The sequence below is a fragment of the Coturnix japonica genome, chromosome 3, assembly GCF_054131305.1.
Source record: "Coturnix japonica strain WE chromosome 3, WE-NBRP24, whole genome shotgun sequence".
Taxonomy (NCBI): Eukaryota; Metazoa; Chordata; class Aves; order Galliformes; family Phasianidae; genus Coturnix; species Coturnix japonica.
Window position 1 is genome coordinate 100,690,250 of NC_140665.1, and position 20,501 is coordinate 100,710,750.

The 20,501-nt window shown below is 43.4% G+C and overlaps 1 protein-coding gene across 10 annotated transcripts in view; it reads left to right on the forward strand.

Moving 5' to 3' along the window:
• MSRA (methionine sulfoxide reductase A) overlaps positions 1-19,722 on the forward strand; it is a 239,444-nt gene extending 219,722 nt beyond the window's left edge. For 9 of the 10 annotated variants that reach the window (XM_085544258.1, XM_015859751.3, XM_085544255.1 and 6 more), the window contains one exon: positions 18,868-19,722. In XM_085544258.1, the coding sequence (XP_085400384.1) occupies positions 18,868-19,032 (165 nt within the window). In that variant the 3' untranslated portion in view covers positions 19,033-19,722. The remainder of the gene's footprint in view (positions 1-18,867) is intronic. The other variant, XR_014944983.1, reaches the window with a different exon arrangement.
• The last annotated feature ends 779 nt before the right edge of the window (positions 19,723-20,501 follow it).

The window sequence follows — 20,501 nt, forward strand, 5'->3', positions numbered from 1 at the left end:
AACTACACCTAACTACAAGGACCAGTGTCTGTGCGGCTCTATTTATGTTATTACTATTTAAGTAAGCGTTTAAGTAGCAGGCTCTGAATGCAGTTAAATTGCAAAGACAAATGCTGCTATTGTCATTATTGACGGTATACGTCCTTGATACAAGTGCCGTATCTCAAGGAGTATTCATGCAGTCATCCTCTGCTGACTTTCTTGGCACGGTTCATTCCAGTTTTGTTTGGTAAGTGATGGAGTCTTTGAATAAAGGTGCAACATTTCAACTACTCATCTCTTTTCTTTCTTAGAAATTGTCAGGGGATAAGAGCTGTGATTGTAATTGAAAATATCACTCCAAAGCCTCGAAATGATTACAATTGAAATTAGAATCGTATTATTTACTACCGTTGGGCTTCACCTTGAAAATTCATGCCCAGCTTCTAAAGAATGATGTGTCAATGGCTATGAATAATCTTTGAGAATTTTGGCAAATATAGAATCATAGAGTTGGAAGGGATCTTTTAAAAGCCATCCATTCCAACTCCCCTGCAATGTAAAGGGACGCCCACAGCTCCATCAGTGCTCTAAGCCCCATCCAGCCTGGCCTTGAAAGTCTTCAGGGATGGGGCACCCACCACTTCTCTGGGCAACCCGTGCCAGTGCTTCCCAAACCTCCCTGTAAAGGACTTTTTTCCTTATATCCAAGACTTGGACCACTCATTTTCCTATATGGCCACAGAAAAATAAATAAATAAATAAATGGGAATTCAGAGTCTTTTAGCTTCAGATTTCATTTGCTTTGGCTGAGTGTGGAAATAGCGGGTTCTGCTACAGTCATTGGATTAACACAGGCACTTCTGGATTGCCAGGCAAATTTTAAGAATCATAGAATCACAGAGTGGCCCAGGAAGGGACCTCAAGGATCATGAAGCTCCAACCTCCCTGCCTCATGCAGGGCCCACCAACCTCCATATTTAATACTAGATCAGGCTGCCCAGGGCCCCATCCAACCTGGCTTTGAACACCTCCAGGGCTGGGGCATCCTCCATACCAAGCTCCTTTCTCAGGGTGAATTTGTCTTGATTTAAACTGCGGAGGGACCATGCTGGTAAATTCCAGTTCTGTGGGTGGTTCTCAGCATGGAGCTGTTGCTACGGCTCTCGCAGAGATTTTAGATGGAGCCGTCCCCCACCAGCCACCCTGTACTGACAGCTCAGATAGGCATAAAAAATACATATCTTTACATAAGCAGAAGCTGACTGCTAAACTAGTGAATGGGTGAAAGAGAAGTTCCTTCCAACCTCAGCCTTGCAGGTGAAGTTAGATGTTCCCCATTTTAGGGATGTCTGACAGATCCTCTCAGAGGTCTTTTCCTCCCCTGATTGATATTTCATCAATTTGGTAGGGGTGGGGGAAGGGGAGGGGGGTATGTGAATTATTTCATGCCACTTTTCTGCCTCCTCAATGTGATATTTTTAAAGATCCAGCCAAAATTGCTCAGAGAAGGAAGTTGGAGAAAAAAAAACATGTTGTTTTCAGCACTAAAATATTTCTCCTGACCTATCTGTGAGCAGCTCAGGCATCTCCGTGCAGTGGATCAGGGATCTGAAACTCAAGTGAGATGTTTTTTGTGCATGTTCTGCTTTCCACCCCTACCTCATCAACAGGGATCATAGAATTGAATTGGAAGGGACCTTTCAAGGCCATCTGTCCCACTCCCTGCACTGAACAGGGACACCCACAGCTCCATCAGTGCTCAGAGCCCATCCAGCCTGACCTTGGCTGTCTGCAGGGATGGGGCACCCACCACATCACCAGGCAACCTGTGTCAGTGCTTCACTACCCTTATAATAATAAATGTTTTCCTTGTAGCCAGTTTAAATCTCCCCTCTTTAAGCTTGTAAACCATTTCCCCTTGTCCTGTCCTGACCCAGGGGCCTCTCCCACTCCTCGCACCGTTCGCCCTCCGGTCCCCATAAACCTGTCAGTAACGACTGCATCCACAGAGAGGGATGTAAAAGGAGGGGAATGGGACGGAAGAGGCCCATTTACTTGGAGAGATCTAATGGGGTCCTGTGCCTCCTCATTTCCCTCCTGAACAAAGCTTTAAAAATAAGAGCCATGTTAAGCTCAGCACAACAAAGTGCTTATTGCTGGACTGGAATCCAGCAAACCCAGCAAGCATCCATATTCTCAGCATTAGGTATTGGAAAGGAACAAGACACACACACTTTCTGAGCAGAAGAAGAAAGGAAATCAAGCTGCTTTCATGTAGTCCTTGTAATTATTTTTCTCCTGTTGTTCAGATTTCAAGTTAAAAAAAAAAGAAGAAGAAAAAAGAAAAGAAAAAAAAAAAAAAAAGAGGACTCTAACATTTACTGGCAGTAATCATTTCACCATCTGCTCCGGCGTGCTGCTTCCAGAACACACGTCCTCAGCTGCTGAGCACTCCGCTCTCTGCTCCCTTCCTTTCTGAGGCAGGGATGCCAGCAGTTCCTAAACTGTAACAGCATGAACAAAGCTTTTTTGTTGTTGTTGTTGTTGTTTTGCTTCTTATTAGGTTTTGTTGTTGTTGTTTTTTACTATTTATTTTCCCACTTGCTGGCATTTTATTCAAATGCAGGTAGGACTTTTCAGCCGGCTTGTTTCAAAGATGGAGCAATTCCCTCTTGGTGTGAGGGTGTGTATATCGGTGGCAATAATGTGGAACAGGTGAAGGTTTTAATATTTCAGAGTGTCCCAAGAGAGTTTGTGATGTGGTGGAACTCTCTGTATTTCCGGGCTTCTCTCAAGGCTGGATTTAAAGGAGAAAAAAAAATGGGAAAGATTTCCCAGTGGGATGCTCTCAACATTCATCATTGACACCTTCGATTTCTGCTTCCCTCAGCCCTATTGCTGAGCTCAGCACCCCTCTTTCTGATGCTTTCTCTCTGCCATCTTCATGGTACAGCACATCATATGAAGCAGGAGGTGTACCTGGCTGGCAGACAGGCTTTGCTGCCTCCAAGCTCCCTTCAGCTGATGCTGAGCAGAAGCACTTAAGTAAATATAAGGGTAATTTAGAGGGCAGAGGGTAACATTAATTAGCTCATCCTGTCCTTGACCGTTTCTGTGTCACTGACTCCCTAATCTATGACTGTTGCCTTTTCTGTTGTTCTTTCTCATGGCAATAATAACCCGCAATCTCAGTTTGTACATTTAAATTCAAAATGAAAAATCATCCATCAGTGAAAGCCCTTATTCAGATTTCCCACTGTACAGCCAATGCCTTACAAAGAAATGAGCCAGAGTGAATTCAGAGCCCATTAGGCGTATCCCAGGAGGCACAAATCTATATGCTTACAGATGTGCTTACAGATTTAAGTCTGCATTAAGAAAAGAACAAAACCTGCTTGACCGAAAGTATTTGTTGTAAAACACAATTTAGTGTGCAGCTTTATACCACGGAGGGACTCTGTGGGATGGCTGCGTGTGATTTTATGTTTGTTTCACTGCGTCAGGATCAAATTTGCTCCTTTACAAGCACAATAAATGTTATTCCTCTGTCAGCCTCACACACTTGCTCTGGTTTCCCTGAGCCACGCTGGATACCTATCCAGGAATCAGGGTTTTTTAATCAGCATTTGATGCAGCTGAACTGTAATGCGGACTGCAGAGGTAATGGGCAATTAAGGCTGAGGCTTCAAAAACACTTTGGGAATATTCTTTCTTTTCCTGTGATAGGACAAGGGGGAATGGCTTTAAACTGAGACAGGGGAGGTTTAGGTTGGACATTAGGAGGAAGTTTTTCACCCAGAGGGTGGTGACGCACTGGCACAGGTTGCCTGAGGAGGCTGTGGATGCCCCATCCCTGCAGGCATTCAAGGCCAGGCTGGATGTGGCTCTGGGCAGCCTGGGCTGCTGGATGGTGACCGTGCACACAGCAGGGGGTTGGAACTGGATGATCATTGTGGTCCTTTTCAACCCAGGCCATTCTATGATTCTATGATTCCACACCATGTCTGTGTTTGTGCATTAGCCTATGTTTTCACCTCAGAACAGTTCTTTTGCTGCCATTTAGGAAAACATCAGCCTCTGAAATTGAAGGAGTTGATGGGCACACTATTTATAAAAGCATTACATGAGCCTCTCTCTTTGTTACTCTCATAGCACAGGGTGGTGACATGGGGCAAATCAGGAGGTCTGAAAAAAGGAAATAAGGGCTGGGAAGGGAGGAAGGAGGCTAGGGGAGAATGTAAAGAAACAGGGAAAAAAGGAGAAGAGAGACAAGGAAGACATTTTGATCTAGAGGAACCCCTAAATATCAGTGTCTATTGCAAGTTTTCCTTGTGCAAAGAAAATTCATCCACTGACCTTCTGCTGCTCCCATTACATAGTTGTGGACAGCAGGTCCTTATAGTGCCATTGTATCTCTCCCAGTTGTTATTTGTAAGCCTATTTGGTAAAGAGGATCCTTCTCTCAAAGAGTGGTCAGGCACTGGAATGGCTGCCCAGGGAGGTGGTGGAGTCACTGTCCTCGGTGGTGTTCAAGAGGCATCTGGATGAGGAGCTACAAGATATTATTTAGTAACTTAGTGGTAGTAATGTTGGTAGGAGGACGGTTAGACTAGATTATCTTGTAGGTCCTTTCCAACATGGTGATTCTGTGATTCAAGGATCTCATTCCTTCAGCAGAAGCACGGTTAGCACAAGCAAAGACTGTGGGCCATCACTTTGAGATCATCCGTGGTGTCAGGAGTGATGGGAGAGGCCATGCTGACCTGTGATCCTGGATGTATCACTTGGAAGAGCATGGAAAATCCTTCCTGGTGTCTCTCCTGTCCACTTGGAGCTGCCCAGATGGGGGACCCCCATAGCTCCCCCAGGGGAAATGGCAGCCTGGGTGGCATCTGCCTTTAGCCTTGGTGACAGCGAGGCTGGGGATTTTACACCACATCCTGAAGAGGGCAAGCTCATAAAGGACCACTTGACATCCTTGTGGGTGAGAGCCATGTGCTACCTGCAGCAAGCCAACTCCAAAATGAAACTGATTTTTCTCTTACCTACATTCCGCATTCAAGCAGCTGCTCCTAACAGGTGCTCGCTCTCTTCCTAGCAGATGGCGACAGAAAAATGGGTTTGTTGGCAGGTTTCACCACAAAGCAGCCTTCTTATCGCACATATTGATGTGTATACAAACATACACACGCACTATCAGGCTTTCAGTTAAAAAGTAATTCTCCTTCTGATTTAAGGGCGGTCACGTGGGGGCTTAGAAGGGACGGCACGTGCTCTTGGCTTTTGCTGCACGGATCTGAAGGCATTTGTGTGGCTGAGCTGCCGCAGCACGACCTAGCAAACATTTACCCATTCGATCGAGTCTTCTGCTGTATCAGAAAGACCATGTGGTGGGAGGGACGTGCAGTGTTTGACTACATACCTCCATATTTATCAGTGCATCTTTAGTAGCTTGTGCTGACATAAATACTGGTGAGCTGGAAAGCCAGCATGTTTGAGATGGAGACAGCCCTGATGGTTTTCTCTGTGCCATTGTTAAGGGTAACGTAGCAGGAATACAAAAAGCGACTTTTCTCTCTCCTTAAATAAAGCAACCAACTGAAAACTGACAGTGGAGATGCAGCCATGCGCCCAAACAAAGAAATACAACAGCAGCATCTTATCGCCAGGAGACGCACCGGGGTTTGGAGTGCTCAACGTGCTCCACGCTGCCTCGGGGAAATGCACAGGGAGAGCATTTGTTCCATGTTCCTCACCCAAAAAGAGACAGCTGTCAGACAGATCCTCACATCCCAGCTCCTCCTCGACCCGGTAGCTCTGATTCTGCCCGGTGAGGGCTGTAAGCTCGACAAAATGGTGCAGAGCTGTGCCAGAATTGGAAGGCTGCGGTGTCGGCCCAAAGCTCTTTCCAAGCCCGTACAAGCAGCACCAGGAAGACCCCATGCTCGCTCTGTTTTGCTGCTCATTTCAAACAGACAGCCTGAGCCAAGGCAACCAGATGAGGGTGACATCTGGCTATCAAACCTCTGCCAAGTCACTGCTGTTCCGTAGCTGGCAGGGAGATGCTGTGCTGCAAATGCCAGCTTCTCGCTGAAACACAAAGTGCATTCCCTGCATTTTCTTTGCTTCCTCTCCAGCCACAAACGGTTCGATATTTTGTTTTACTAATGGCCAAATCCAAATCTCCTTTCCAGGGGCATAAATCCACTTCATCAGTGCTAGGGGGCTTATACAACAAGTGGAATTTGACCCTGAAGTCGGAGATGCTCTTGCATTTCTGTAGCTTGCTGACAAATTAACTTGTTGACTTAAAATCTCAGCTGCCTTCATTCAAACATCAAATCCTCTCCTGTAGGGCACATTTGTGCAGATAGGAGAGCAGCTTGTATCTAAACTCCTCAGGCAGATGGATAAGCTGGAGTAGCTCTGGAGTTCTCTTTCACTACTCTTATTCTCTAAGCTGCATCTCTTAGTATAAGGAAAAATTATTCTCCAAACAGGCAGCCATGGACTAGCACAGTCTGCCTAAGGACATGGTCAGTGGGCATGATGGGCTGGATTAGGCCCTGGGCAACCTGATCTAGCTTTGAATCATAGAATCATAGCATCACAGAATGGTTTGGGTTGGAAGGGATCTCTTAGTTCCAGCCCCCTGCTGTAGGCAGGGACACCTCCCTCTAGCCCAGGTTGCTCACAGACTCATCCAACCTGGTCTGGAATGCTTCCATGGAGAGGCATCTACAGCCTCACTGGACAAGCTGCTCAGTGTCTCACCACCCTCACAGGAAGGAATTTCTTCCTGATATCCAGTCTAAATCTGTCCTCCTCCAGTTTAAAGCCATTTCCCCTCATCCTGTCACTACCTGCCCTTATAAAAAGTCCCTGTTGAATGTATCTGTTCCTTGCAGGAGAGATGGACTAGATGGCCTTTAAGGATCCTTTTCAACTCTTAAGGATTTTATGATTCCATGATTCTGTAACTTAGGGAGCTTAGTGATCCTTTCCACCCTCATTGCAGTGCATGGAGAATCATATGATTCTATGTCTCTTTAGTAGGAAATCACTATAGCTTGTGAAAAAAAATCATTGTAGCATGTGGTAGAAGTCTGTCACTAATCAAAGGTGCACAGAATTGGAAGAGATCTTGCGGGGCTCCCCATAATACATTGCTTTTTATTGCTCTCAGAAACAGTTTGATCCCAGCGACTCAAGGGAAGGTTGTTCTGGGATGATGTGTGAAGGAGCTGAGCTGCATGGTTTACCCGGCTTCCTTATGTAGAGTTCTCATTTTCACCTATCCCTGTGTGCTGCTGTACTCTCAGCACTTCTTGGCAGCTGCCAGAGGGCGTGAAAGAAATAACTGCCCTGGTTTTTGCAGCTGGTATTGTGGCCAAGTGTGTTTCTCCCCCTCTTCTGGTAAATCACTTCTGCTACAGGCACAGTAACCACTTTGCAAAACTGAAGAAGAGAAGTAATTGTATTAGATAAATATGCCCAAGCAAAGCTTGGGCTGTTGGAATGAATTTGCTTTGCAAAGGGTGCAAGTTTTATTTCTACTTTTCCAGTTAGCCTTTGAAGTTGAACTTCTTTGCCACATATTTTGCAGGCTCCAGGAGCACTGTGCTTTCGGTCTGTGGGCTTTAAGCAGAAGCCATCTGCTTTTGAGGGTACTCACAAGAAGTGGATATTAATACTTGAAAAGTGACTCAGATCTTTCAGGATGTCTGGGGTGGACCAGCTTGCTATAGAAACTAAGTCAAATTCCCACAGCCCACACCAAAATCTTCACCAGAGAGTCCATAGCTGAGTAAAGATTAGAGAAACCAAATTAAAGTGTGCCTTATTTTGTCAACTGCGACTCACCAGCAGTTTAATCTTCCTAGCTAGATTGTATGGAGCTGGTTGTAGAGTGCTGTATGCTTGGATGTGGCCCTAGCAAGGTGATGCAGTGAGTAGCACCATATTTAGGAGGTCATCATCATCTCTCATCAGATCTTCCAACTTCCTGAGCATGGCTGTGTTACACAGGGCTAACTGCAGGAAAAATGAAGTGTATATCTAACAGCATTATTCTGCCTTCTACTTCGAGATAGTTGATTTCAGCGCCACAACAGCAAAACCGATCTGTATGGAAATTCACGATTGAACATGCTGATTGAATGGTGATTTCATCTACTGGCTCCATTTAGATCGGATAAAGAGTAAATGCAACCCATAACAACTTCTGTAACGTTATCAAAAATGCCCCTCTATCTATGCTGTAGTGATAGATTAGGATATTTTACATTTAAACCAAATTTGATCAATGATTTGTCAAACTGGGGAGATCTCTGCATTGTGAGGCATGTATAGATGCTGGTACCAACCTTCAATTGCATCTCATGCTATGTAACTGCTCAAAGTGAAGTGCCACCATGAATCTACATCATATGTAACTTCAGGTGTTGTCCTTATCAGAACATTGTGTCATAGAAACATGTCTTCCTGTATAATAATCAGTTAAGCTGCAGAGCTATTGGGGCAGTATGGCATGTTTATGTCGGGACAAACAGAAAAATAGTTGGTTTGTTATAATTCAAGTACTTGAGAGACAAAAAGCTAATTCAGGTTTCCAAAAGCACATTTGCAATTATCATTACTAAGCAGCTTAACCAACCTGAAAGCGAATGCTAAACGATCCAGATCTTAGTCTTATTAAGCCTGTGTGTTTCCTGCCACTTAAAAGTCTATCAAAAGCCTAAAGATCTGGGAAAATGAGATTTTCTGGAAGGCAAGCTTTAAAGTTTACCTCCTTCCTTTCTGAAAGGAGAGGCCGATACCTCTGTTCATGTGCCATTTCTGGAACTCAGAGCGTGCACATCACTGCTGCAGTGTTCCATGGAACATCCTTTGTTTATTCACACTGTGCCACTTTTAAACTTCAGATGTAAACAACAAAGCTTCTTTGTATTTCGCACTATCTCATACTCACTACCTTACGGAGTCCAAAGCCAAAACACTGTGCAGTTTTACCCTCTTCACACTTTCTTCTGCTTTTTGGATGCGTTCTCCTATCCTTTCCTATTTATAGTAGCTGGAAAACTGCTTATTTTCTTGTTAAAATCTTTCTCCTGACTTTTCAGTCCTTGCTATGGGATTAAAACTATATTCCTTGTAACTACTTTGAATATAATTTTAGTAGCAATTATGCATATATTCAATAACTGAAGCAGTTTGTCATCATGAAGGATTCACATTGCTTTAGAGTGGTCAACCTGTCTGTGATCTGGTATCTTTATGGCTTTCCTCTGGACCCTCTCTAACACCTCCACATCTTTCCTGTGTTGATGGCCCCAGACCTGGACATTTTTTCACCATGGGGTAGGACATCAGTTTTATGTTGCACTGGTAATGCAGTGGGCCAGGCTCTGAATCGTGCTGCACGAATGTTGTGCTGGATCCATCTCCTCTCTCATTTCTGTCGCCTGGGGATGGGCAGCCTGCTTCTCCTCCCATTGGAAAAATGGCTACATACATTGGAAAAATCAGGACAGATTATCCAGGTGCTTGTGCACACTCCTATGCTTCGCTGCATACAGTCCTGACCTATATGTGTAGTATAGATGAAATCAAGATAACTGGTGTAGAGCCATGCTGACTTTTGCAAATGACACTCTCCTATCATCCCACCCCCTTACAATGCATTTGAGCATAGAGGAGATTTCTGATCTGCTCTTTTAAGTAGAATATTTAGCATATTGAATCAGAAAGTCAGTCTAGATGTGTTTGTTTGGAACAGGAGATGATATTGGTTGAAACCCTTGGCCAGGGATGGTCTGAGCTGAGGTGGGTAATAGTCCTGCTGCTCTATAAAGCAGGCTCTGAGCTTCCACCACAAACAACTTTGACTTCTACAGAGGGTGAACTACACAACCCAAATGATCTCCCAGCTTTCCAAGGGATTATATGGTTTGGTATTACATGCTGATGGCTGTGAGAGGCTGAATAGAAAAACAAAACTTTATATTAGAGGCACACTAAGTGGCAGAGATACAGGTTGCCCAACAATTTCCATCGTAAGTATATTTCAGTTATTTTTATGTATCAGTTTTTATTATTTCAGAAATAAGTTCTTGTGCTTGATGTCTGAAAGTTTTCCTCCACAGTTACAGCAGAAGTTTCCTCTGTATAAGTTTAGGAAGAGATAAATTGTTTATCTGTCTTAAAAATTTATCTTCCCTGAGAAGCTGTCATGCCAATGCATTGTGGAAGAAAAACTTGATGTAAATCCAGTGTTGACTCCTGTTAGAAAAATAGAATGATCGTAGTGTAAGAGTAGAGCTAAACTGAGCACTCAGCCTTAAGTATATTAAATCATAGAGTCATAGAATCATAGAATCAGCAAGGTTGGAAATGACCTACAAGATCATCCAGTCCGACTGTCCACCAATCACTAATAGTTCTCAACTAAGCCATGTCCCTAATGAGCATTTTTACTCCCACTTTTTTACTCCCCATTTTTACTCCCACACTGCAACTCCCTGGAATGAAAAATAATTGCAGTTTCTTCCATTTATTGCAAAGAATATATGCAGCACGCGGGTTGGTCTGCACTTTGCAGTATAGCATGGTTCGTAGATAACTGACCTAATGAAGGTGGTCAGGTGTTGTCAACAGAGCATGTTGATGTGGAGTGTTTTCCTTTGCTCATGGAGAATATGGATTTGCCTCTTCTCAGCTTTATGCTGCTGTTGGAACCAAGTTAGCTTCTCAGCGTCATTCAGGACTGCTCTACATGGAGATACCAACTCATGTTTGCACTGGGCTAGAAGATTCTGCACTGAGCTTCACTGCTACATATGTGGGTTGTTATCAGTGTCCACACCTCGGTTTGGGCCTGTCCATTTTTCACTTTAGGAATACAAGGTAGTGGATGAGTGTTCAGTGAAGAGCAGTCTGCCATCTCAAACCATGGAATAGATTTTACCTTCAGATCCCTGCCATCATCAATTATCCATGCGGGATGTGCAGTAAAAGGCTGTTTGGCTACGTTGAAATTGTCTAGACAAACAGAACTTCCAACTCTCTCAATGGCTCCTTCAACGCCTAATTAGTTCCCAGACACTAGTTGAGCAAGACGTCTTTTATCTTTGCTGATGTTGCCTTCCTGTGCCTCCTAAATGCCCTCTGCTGCCATTCTTCACTTTCATTTTTCATCCCTCAAGAGGAGGCAAGGTGGGTGTTCAGGAAGCTCTGTGCTGCAGGTCAAGCTTGTAAAGACTTCAGGTCAAGCCGATCCTGTTATACCATTCAGTGTTGGGAGCAGAAACTTTTAATCCAGAATTAGACTGATATGATAGAGAGCAGCTTTCTTTTGATTTCCAAAAGGAAAAAAAAAATAAATAAAATAGAACTGCAGATTTTATTTCCCTGTCAGATTCATTTCGTACAATGTAGGGCAATTTCACCATTTATCTTTTTCCAGTGCTAGAAGATGCAAAGAGGTCTGCCAATACGAATGTGCCATTTCAGCTGGCAAAGTTGACTGGGAAATGAGGAAGCACATTCAAATGTAAAAGAGGAGGAAATATCAGAGTGACTGCACCTCTGGTCCTTCCTGCGCCTTCAGAGCATATCCACTTGGCACCTGGGCTATGTTTATAACCAGGCTATCAGCCAGCAGTGATTTACCTTGGCAGGTCCAATATATATCCAGGCCCAGCAATTCCTTCCCCTCTGGCAGGGATGACAGACCAACAGCCTCATTCAAGCTAAGTATTTATCAGAGATAACAGATCTTCCTACCAAGAAAACAGACTACAAATGTGTATCTATATATTTATGTATGTGTATATATATGTATATATACACACATACTGCTTTTGGGGCTGTGTCTCCATCTAGGTTCAGTTTACTCTGTTTAGATGATGTGCTCTGTTGTGTGTGTCTTTTGTTTGTTTGTTTTTCATTGGGCTCATAGCTCCAACAGTCTGTTTTGTAGTTTTATAGATTAGAATCAAGATTCTACAGCTTAGCACTTTGCACCATCATCTTTTTTAGTACTTGTTGTATTTCTTTCTTATCTGCATTTTCCCTTTGCTGCCCTAGAATAGTCATATAAACAGTTCCAACAGAGCCACGTAACAGCATTTCTTCTCTTTGACCAGGTTATGCGTGGTCCCTGTAGGATGATTATGCTTCCAGATTTATCCTGTAGTCACATAGCAGCTAGTTTTCTCTTGCAGCAAAGTCCTAAGCAAGATGTGAAACCAGCGAATTTCGCCATTTCTTCTCTTTGATCCACATGCCCACACTGTGAAGGATGCAGAATTTGTGCTAAATCTTTCCCAGCCTCAGTCTTGTCCAGTTTGCAATCGCAAAGTAAGTTCTGAGGTTAGACAGCTTCTCTGCAAGGTTATCAGCTAATTGTGCAGCACTCCAAAGCTCTGTGTTAAACTCGAATGAAGCGATTCTTGCAGCACCTATTGGATGCATCGGTGCCCTTCAGTCCCCTGCACAGAGAGGTAAATGGAACCACAGGAAAGGCTCCTTGGCAGCATTGTTCTGCCCAGCTGGCTTGCTGTGGGTAAAAACTTGATTGTCAAAAAGAGGTCACCTCCACAGATGGAAATGCAGATTTTGCCAGCTAGGCATGATCTCAGCCAATTGCAGGGCTCTGCTGAGGTCATTGACATTGATTAGATTGGAAAAACCAACCTCAGTAAGTGACATAGAGAAGACTGGACCAGGCACAACAAAATGAACTATAATGTTAGCTAGAAGAGCAGGCGAATGTTTACCGGTGCGGCACTCCATCCAAATGAAGGCAGCACAAAGGAAACAATTTAAAATGATATATCAGATATATCTCTGCAGAGAGGCTGTCTCAGAGCAGACGAGAGGTGCAGCTACATGATACTTGGAAAATAAAAGATGAAACATCTTCTTTCAGTTGCACAGCGCTGAAGCTTTGTGCTACTCATTGTGTTAATTCCTCAGGCCGATCCTCACTACAAGTCTGCCTTGCAGGAGAAATGAATTTCACTATTCATAGGATGATGGAATCATGAAGGTTGGAGAAGGCCTTTAACATCACCAGCCTCAACCCCAGCCCAGATATTTTAGAGGGTCCATTGGGGATACAGAGGCTTCATGTAGCTTGTTGAGGCAGCAGACAACCTGCATATTGAAGCTGAGTTCAGGCTGTACGCTTGCTTCTAAAGGGCATAGAGAACCACACACAGGATGATGCTATTTTTATTAAAAGCCACAGAATGCTAGAAACCAATTAATACTCCTCTGCTTCACTAATGCTTCTGCTCAGAAAATTAAATGGATTCACTTAACAAAACCAATTTTAAAGCTTTTTCTGTCAAAATTACAAGTGGGTTCAACCCCTCATCTAAACTTCCATGAGCCATGCGGTTTTAGCACAACATACCAAAGCATCAGTGACTTCAGTCTATTCCTTTCAAGTATTTGGAGGTGCAAGAGTATCTGGTCTTTCTGGCACAGTTCCTCCCAAGGAGCCGCACACCTTGAATGTGTTGCTGCCATGCCATCAAATGATTAAATATTTTGACATAGTTTGGCTCACTGTAATCAGCTGACTATCAAAAGATGAAGCAGCAATTAATGTCGATTCGGAGGGCAGCAGCAAATACAAGTAGAGAAGTATCATGTGCTAAATATGATTGCTTGGGAATAAGTGAAGAACAGCCCCTCTGGTTGCACTGGTTTGGTTTATTCCTTGGCAGTCTACCATCCAATCTCCCCGGCTGAAGGAGAGCGTTTCCCATCACGAGGTATAACTGAGCAGAAGTGCTGCCAGTGAAACAAACTGATTTCACTGATACGCAGTTTGCAGTGCATCCCAGAGACCCAGTGCTAGAGTGAGGCAGTGAGAACGTGTGGAAGGTGATACATTCTCTGCCAAAGACTAGGAGGTCCCTTAAAGTCTGTCTAACTGTGTTTGCACATTGTGGGTACCTCACGCTGCAGCTTAGATGGGACTGCAAGTACTGGATTGGGTGACAGATGGTTGGGGAACCAACTGGCATAGTGCAAATGGGAAAATAATAGGGTTTGATTGCTTCAGTCCATTGTGGTTTTGAGCCTATGCATCCAAAACCATTACTAGTTCACTCCTGTGTGTTCGTCATGAAGGCTGAGTGTTTTACATATTAGTTATGGAGACTGACTGATGGTTGTGGATGCTTGAGCTGTCTATAAAGGACACGACACAGGTAACAGCATAGCAGGAAGCTGCATGATTAATCACGTCCATATTCACAAGTGAGGAATTTGGAGTTTCCCACACTGAGTCGTGGTTACAGTTGTCTCAAGTTCAAGCTACTACAGAAATCCATGGTAAAGCTGCTCAGCAGTGGCAGATCAGTGCACATAGGTGATGGCTGGCTACAAGTAGGAAAAGAACATAAATTAGAAAGGGCTTCCAAAACAGCATTGTGGGTAAACACGCAGGTCTAAATTAGACTTGCTACCAAGGGGCTGAAAAGTGGGCATCTCTAAGATGATCCATCAGAATTAAAGACATTTTGCACTGCAGGTTGGGTATCAGAAGTTGATAGACATGCACAGAATGCAGCATTTCATAGCAGAGTCCATGTGACTTTAGAAGAGGCAACTTGTGTCTTGCAGATACGCTTTTGTGAAGAGATGAGCTGAGAAAAAGGCAGGCAGCTGCTGAGGATTAAGAGGAAAGTTTTTCTTTTGAATAACTGGTTATAGGTAGGAAATAGAAGATACAAATAACAGGGCAGCTTTCACAATGAAAGGAGATTACCAGGTATCTGTCTTGGGAACTGGTGCAGTTCAATATCCTCATGAAAGAGCTGGAAAAGGGAGACCATCATCAGTGATGGACTGAAATCTGCTGATGGCATAGAGTTGTTCTAAGTAAGCAGAAGTAGACATTATGACAGAAAGCCGCAGAAGAATCTGACGGTATCAAATGTCTGTGCAAGAAAATAGCTGCTGAAATTCCATGTTGATAAAAGTCAAGTGCAGACACAATGATAGGGCTTATATTAACCCACGAAATAAGTCCTGGTGCCATTGCAGATGGTTCTTTGAAAACGTTTTCTCAGCGCTGAGCAGAGGTCAGAAAGGCAAGAGGAATGCAAAGAATTACTGGGAAAGAGGTGGGGAATGAAAGAGAAAATGTAAGTACAGCACTGAGTAAATCCGTGGTGATTTTGAATAGAGTGCAATTCCAGTCGCCCCGTCTCAATGAGGCGGTAAAATAGAACCAGAGAGGATGCAGAAGAGGGCAAGAAAGCTGACCTGAGTTATGAGTGGGGAGTCTAAACAGCCTCAGCCACTGAAGCCTGAAGAAGAAATGAATGAACGGGATGAAGGCAGAGAATGAAGATCACTATGCAAAGAGCACGTAAGAATTATTTGTTGTGGCAGAGGCTGTTCTGTATAATGACATGGAGGCAACAAGTTTTAAGCAAACAACAGGGGAAAAAAAAGCACAACACTTTTTCAGGCTATAATAAATTAGGAAACTCATCAAGCAAAATCTTCCACGTACTTGAAGCACAGGTTGTTGAAATAGTGGTAGTTCTAAGGTTCTCAATGCGGGCTCCAAGGCTTTTGTGCTCCACCACTGACCTCAGATATCAAATTGACTGTGTTCTTTTCATCCATTTTGGTTGAGCAGGACTTGGGTTCTGGTTTGGTTTGGCTTCTGTTCTAAAACCTGTAAGGTTTCTGGGGCTGGGTTGTGTCAGATAGGGGATGGTTGTGCTCTTCCACTGTGGTCTCTTGAGCTGTGAAAGCTACAGAAGCCCCTTGAATGTATTAATGAGTTAGTTCTGTTTTAACTGTAGTGGGATATCTGAAGGAAAAAAGATCCAAGAGTACTTCAGACATTTCCTGCACTCTGTGGAAGGTCCCAGTGGTGGATTATAGAATCACATAATCGAATCACAGAATGGTTTGGGTTGGAAGGGACCCTTAGGATCATTCGTTTCCAACCCCCTGCTATAGGGAGGAACACCTCCCACTGGACCAGGTTGCTCACAGCCCCATCCAGCCTGGCCTTAAACGCCTCCAAGGAGGAGGCATCAGCAAGCTCACTGGAGATATAAGAAGAGAATTACATTCTCATTCACTTGATTCTTCCCATTTCTGCATGCAAAAGCTGCAGCAATCCTTTTGGCTGCCTCATGGTGCTGGGAGCTCACACTGGATAGCTTGGGAATTGTGTGGACTAAAAAGCAAGCACTGAAAAGTCTGCTAGAACAGGATTATTGTCAAATTATGTCTGCCTTGGCGGCAGGAAATCAATCAAGAGTGTTCTGATTTACACCTGCCAGAGCCAACACATCATGAACTTCATCATCTTTCCCAGTGATGTTTTTATCTTTGCACTGACACAGTCAGTGAGAGGAAAATATTTTCCCATTTAAAATCAAAACATTCAAGGTAGTGTTTGGCAAAGCACTGGAGCCTGGGGTTCCTGTTGATTCTGACAACAGTGCCGGTATCTTTTGCTAATGACCAAAGAGCAATATAATGAGTTGTCTTGGGCTTCTGCTCTATTCAGCATGCGGTGTTTTAATAGGCTGTTAGTAATTCTGAAAGGGATAAATGATGTTTATGCCCCCTTGTGGTATGTTACCGAACAGAGTGGATTTTCTAACTGAAAATAAATGAATAAATAAATAAATGAGGCCAATGATGGAAAAGTCCCAGGTAAAAAAAATCTGTAACAAATACTTTTTTGCACAGTAGAAAAATACCCATCCCACCAGCAGCGTCCTCATGACTCAGACAAGGGGGAAGCCAATTTTGCAGCATTTACAGCAGCAAGTAAATGACTAATACCCATGATAAAAGAGTTTGTGCCATCTTTCTGCAGTGAAGATAATGTCAAAAGTGCTTTTCTTTGCTAGAAATGTTAGGAAGCAAGTGAAATACTGCTTTATTAAAGCAGTTGTGTTGACATCTCTTTGTGTTAGTTGTTGCCAACCTGTTGTGATACAGGACTTCATGCTTTTTATCTTCTTTGCTAATACATCTGGCATGTAAATAGCCTGGTTCCCTTGGGATCAAACCCATCCCAAAGATGAAAAACGATTCTACATGGAAAAACAAGATTGGAGTCCTGTGAAATAGGGCTTGTTATCTCTGTGCTCAAATGTGGGATCACAACATGGATTAGATAGTCCACAACTTCTGTTTCTTCACTGAGAATTTAGATGTCAGGGTTGGAACTAAAGAGCTCCAAGTCCATCAGGGATTTTGTAATCTTATTACTTAACCCCTGATAGAAAGCTGAATACAGCCAAATGTGTCTCCAGGAAGTGAAATTACCAGAATGCATTGGACTGGTGTCAGCCTTCTCCAGCAACTAACTCCTAAATGGTATCAGTACTCAGCTACACTGAGGCAGGAGCTAAGAAACCCAATTGTAGGGTATTTAAAGGCTCTTTGGCCCCAAATAGTCACCTCCTAATGTTTAAGTACTTGCTGATGTTTTATTTACATACTTTCCTGTCTTGTCATCCTTTTTCCCGAGCAGCAACTAGGCATGTAGGAGACCACTGGAAGGAGGAAAGAAACAATTTCCTTTCCATGTTCATAATGAGTATGACCAAAATAGTGGGTTTAAATGAAAGTTGTGGGCTTAATCCTGGCTAAGCCAGAACGGCAAATAATGTAATCACTGGGGAACCTGGAGGATGTCCATCTCTGATGATCCCTGAGGAGTAGTTAAACAAAGTTCTGCTGGCTGATTTGAGTTTTACTGTGATGAAGGAAGTTGTATTGGATGACTTCCTAAAGGTCCTTCCAGGTCTGGTTTTATGACATTATGTGGTGACTTCCTTTTATAGGTTTAATTGTCAGTATGATGAGATGGCTCACATTTGTCAGGTAATCAGCTTATCTGCTAATGCTTTCTTCTTAAAGCCCATCTTGCTGTCAATTCCGGCTGACAGCAACACAGATCTACCAATGTCCAGGGTTTTAGAAATATACTTTACAACAGTAAACACTAGTCTGACACCAATTAAAGTGCTTATATGATTATCATGGACAGCAGTGAGCAGTCCCCACTGAGATGAGATGAGAACTGGCTCCAAAAGGTTGGTGCTTAGCAATTTCCTTAGGAATAAAAAATTCAGTAGGTAAAATGGCACGGCAGTTCATATGAAAAAGAAGTTTCCTCTACCAGAAAACCTCTGGGAGTTTTGAATTCAGCCAGGGATATCAGAAAGGAGTTTAAGTCTAATTTAAAATTCCCACCCACATTCCTTCTCCTGTCCCTGCAAAGTGATAACTGCTACTGGTCCACTCACTGACAGATCTTCTTTAAGAAGTGAGACACAATTTGCCTGAAAAATACCTTTCTGTTCATGAAGAATCGTTCATTTTGTTTGCAGAGACATTAAAAAGAGCCTAAATGTTCTTATTTCCCACTGTTGTCAGTGGGCCTCAGATTTCATCCCAAAATTCTGCTTGGCATGATTGGCTGAACAGTGCATTTCAGAACTGAGACATTGGCCAAGTGAAGTCCTTGGACACCTGCAAGGCTGCCAGCCTTGCACATCTCTTTTCCACTTTTACTAATGGAACCACGTTCCTGGCTGGTGTGGCTGATAAAGAAGAGAGAACAAATGTGTGGCCACAGCAAATTAAACAAATGAGCCATTAAAAATGAAGGGTGCACTGCCCCTTCTCACCGACATGTATTTTGGTGCCCACAACCTCTCACAGAGAAATTACAAGGATAAAAGGCTCTCAGGGATGCGCTGTAAGTGTGGTCCAGGCACTGAGAGATGCCTGTGGTTCCTTCTAAGAGGAAACCATATGTCATTCATCAGCAGGGAAGCCAACAAACCACTAATGGATCTCCATGTTGTCTCTTGACAGGTATTGACAGAAAGCGGTTTTGGTGCCATCACAACAGAAATCCGGGAGGCTCCGGAGTTTTATTATGCTGAAGATTACCATCAGCAGTACCTCAGCAAGAATCCCAGTGGATACTGTGGCCTCGGGGGAACGGGGATTTCCTGCCCAATTGGGATCAAGAAATAGCCTGTGCTCGTGGCACCCCCGATGCTTTGTCCTAAGGGGGGGTTTCTGAAAGGGCTGACAACACTGAGAGGTGTTCCAATACCCACAGCATCAGTGCATCAAGATGTAGGACGCCCAGTAGGATGGCTTTGTGTGATCTGAGCAGCTTCCCATTCATTGAGATTAAAAGCCAAAGAGATTTGGAAATTTTGCTTGCTGGCCAATGCAGCTTCTTGCTCTGTGGAGGTCCCTGGTTTCCTTGTACACTTGAAATATGGAGAGGAAAGAAACTTTTTAAAGTTTGGCTTGAAATGCTGTTAAAGGGATGGATTATGGGGTGGCTGCACCCGTTAAGCACTTTGCATCGCTAATGTCTATAGGCATACTTATTTTCTTAGACTGATGAATTTGTTCATGCTTTAGCTTTGATTTCTGGAGACATGGCTGAGCTCATCTTAGCTTTCACAACCCTGTAATTTGATGTCTTTGAGAATGATGAATTTAGAAGATCAGTAATTCTCTCACAATTCCACTTCCGCTGCAACGTGTAATAGCACCTATAGTGCCTATTTTCTGGAGCAATTTTAGACAGAAAAAGTAAAAACTGTAACTTGATACTTCTTTTTGACAGTTCCAAAAAATGTACAAACACTGAAAGAAATCAATTTGGTTTCCTGCACTGCAATAAATTACAGAGACAGGAAAGAAAAATGCTGTCTCCAGTGTGTTCCGTGGCTCTAAATATATGTCTGGGTGGATCTGGAAAAGGTAGCAAATATTAGAAAAGGCTGCAGCCTACTAATTAAACACCAGGGCTTTTTAAAATCAGTATTATTATGCATGACACTAGAGAGGAGGATACGAGGTGTACTGTAACATAATTATTCCCGTGATTAGCTATTTGTACTTCAGTAGCTTGTGGTGTCACCAACAAGATTTTCTGGTCAACTGGAGAGGTCCCAAAGGGTTGGAGACTTGCCACTATGACTCCCATCTATAAGGTTCCTAAGGAGGATCTGGGGAACTGCAGGCCCATCAGCCTGACCTCAGTGCCAGGAAAGATTATGAAGAAGATGATTTTGAGTGAGATCACCTGGCGCATGCGGGACAACTGGGGAATCAGATTATTAATATTGGTAGGTGGGCAGTTGGGCTGGATGATCTAAGTGGACTTTTCCAGCCTTGGTGATTCTATGATTCTAAAATCAGAGCTCATTATGGTAGGTGCTGTGCAAACATAAGATGTGGGACTGCGTCTGCCCCAGTGCATCTGGAATGCAGAGCAGCCAGAAGGAGACAAAACCTTTCATTTTAGGGGATCTCAAAAGACCAAAAGTTACATCTGAAGGACATAGGAGGTGCAGGGGATATGCTATATGGGCACGGGATCTTTCAAGACATATATACATGCTATGGGATGTCCTCTTATATTAAACATCTTCAGTGAGAAAGATGGGGATATGTTAATTCCACCTACACCGCTTGTTGCT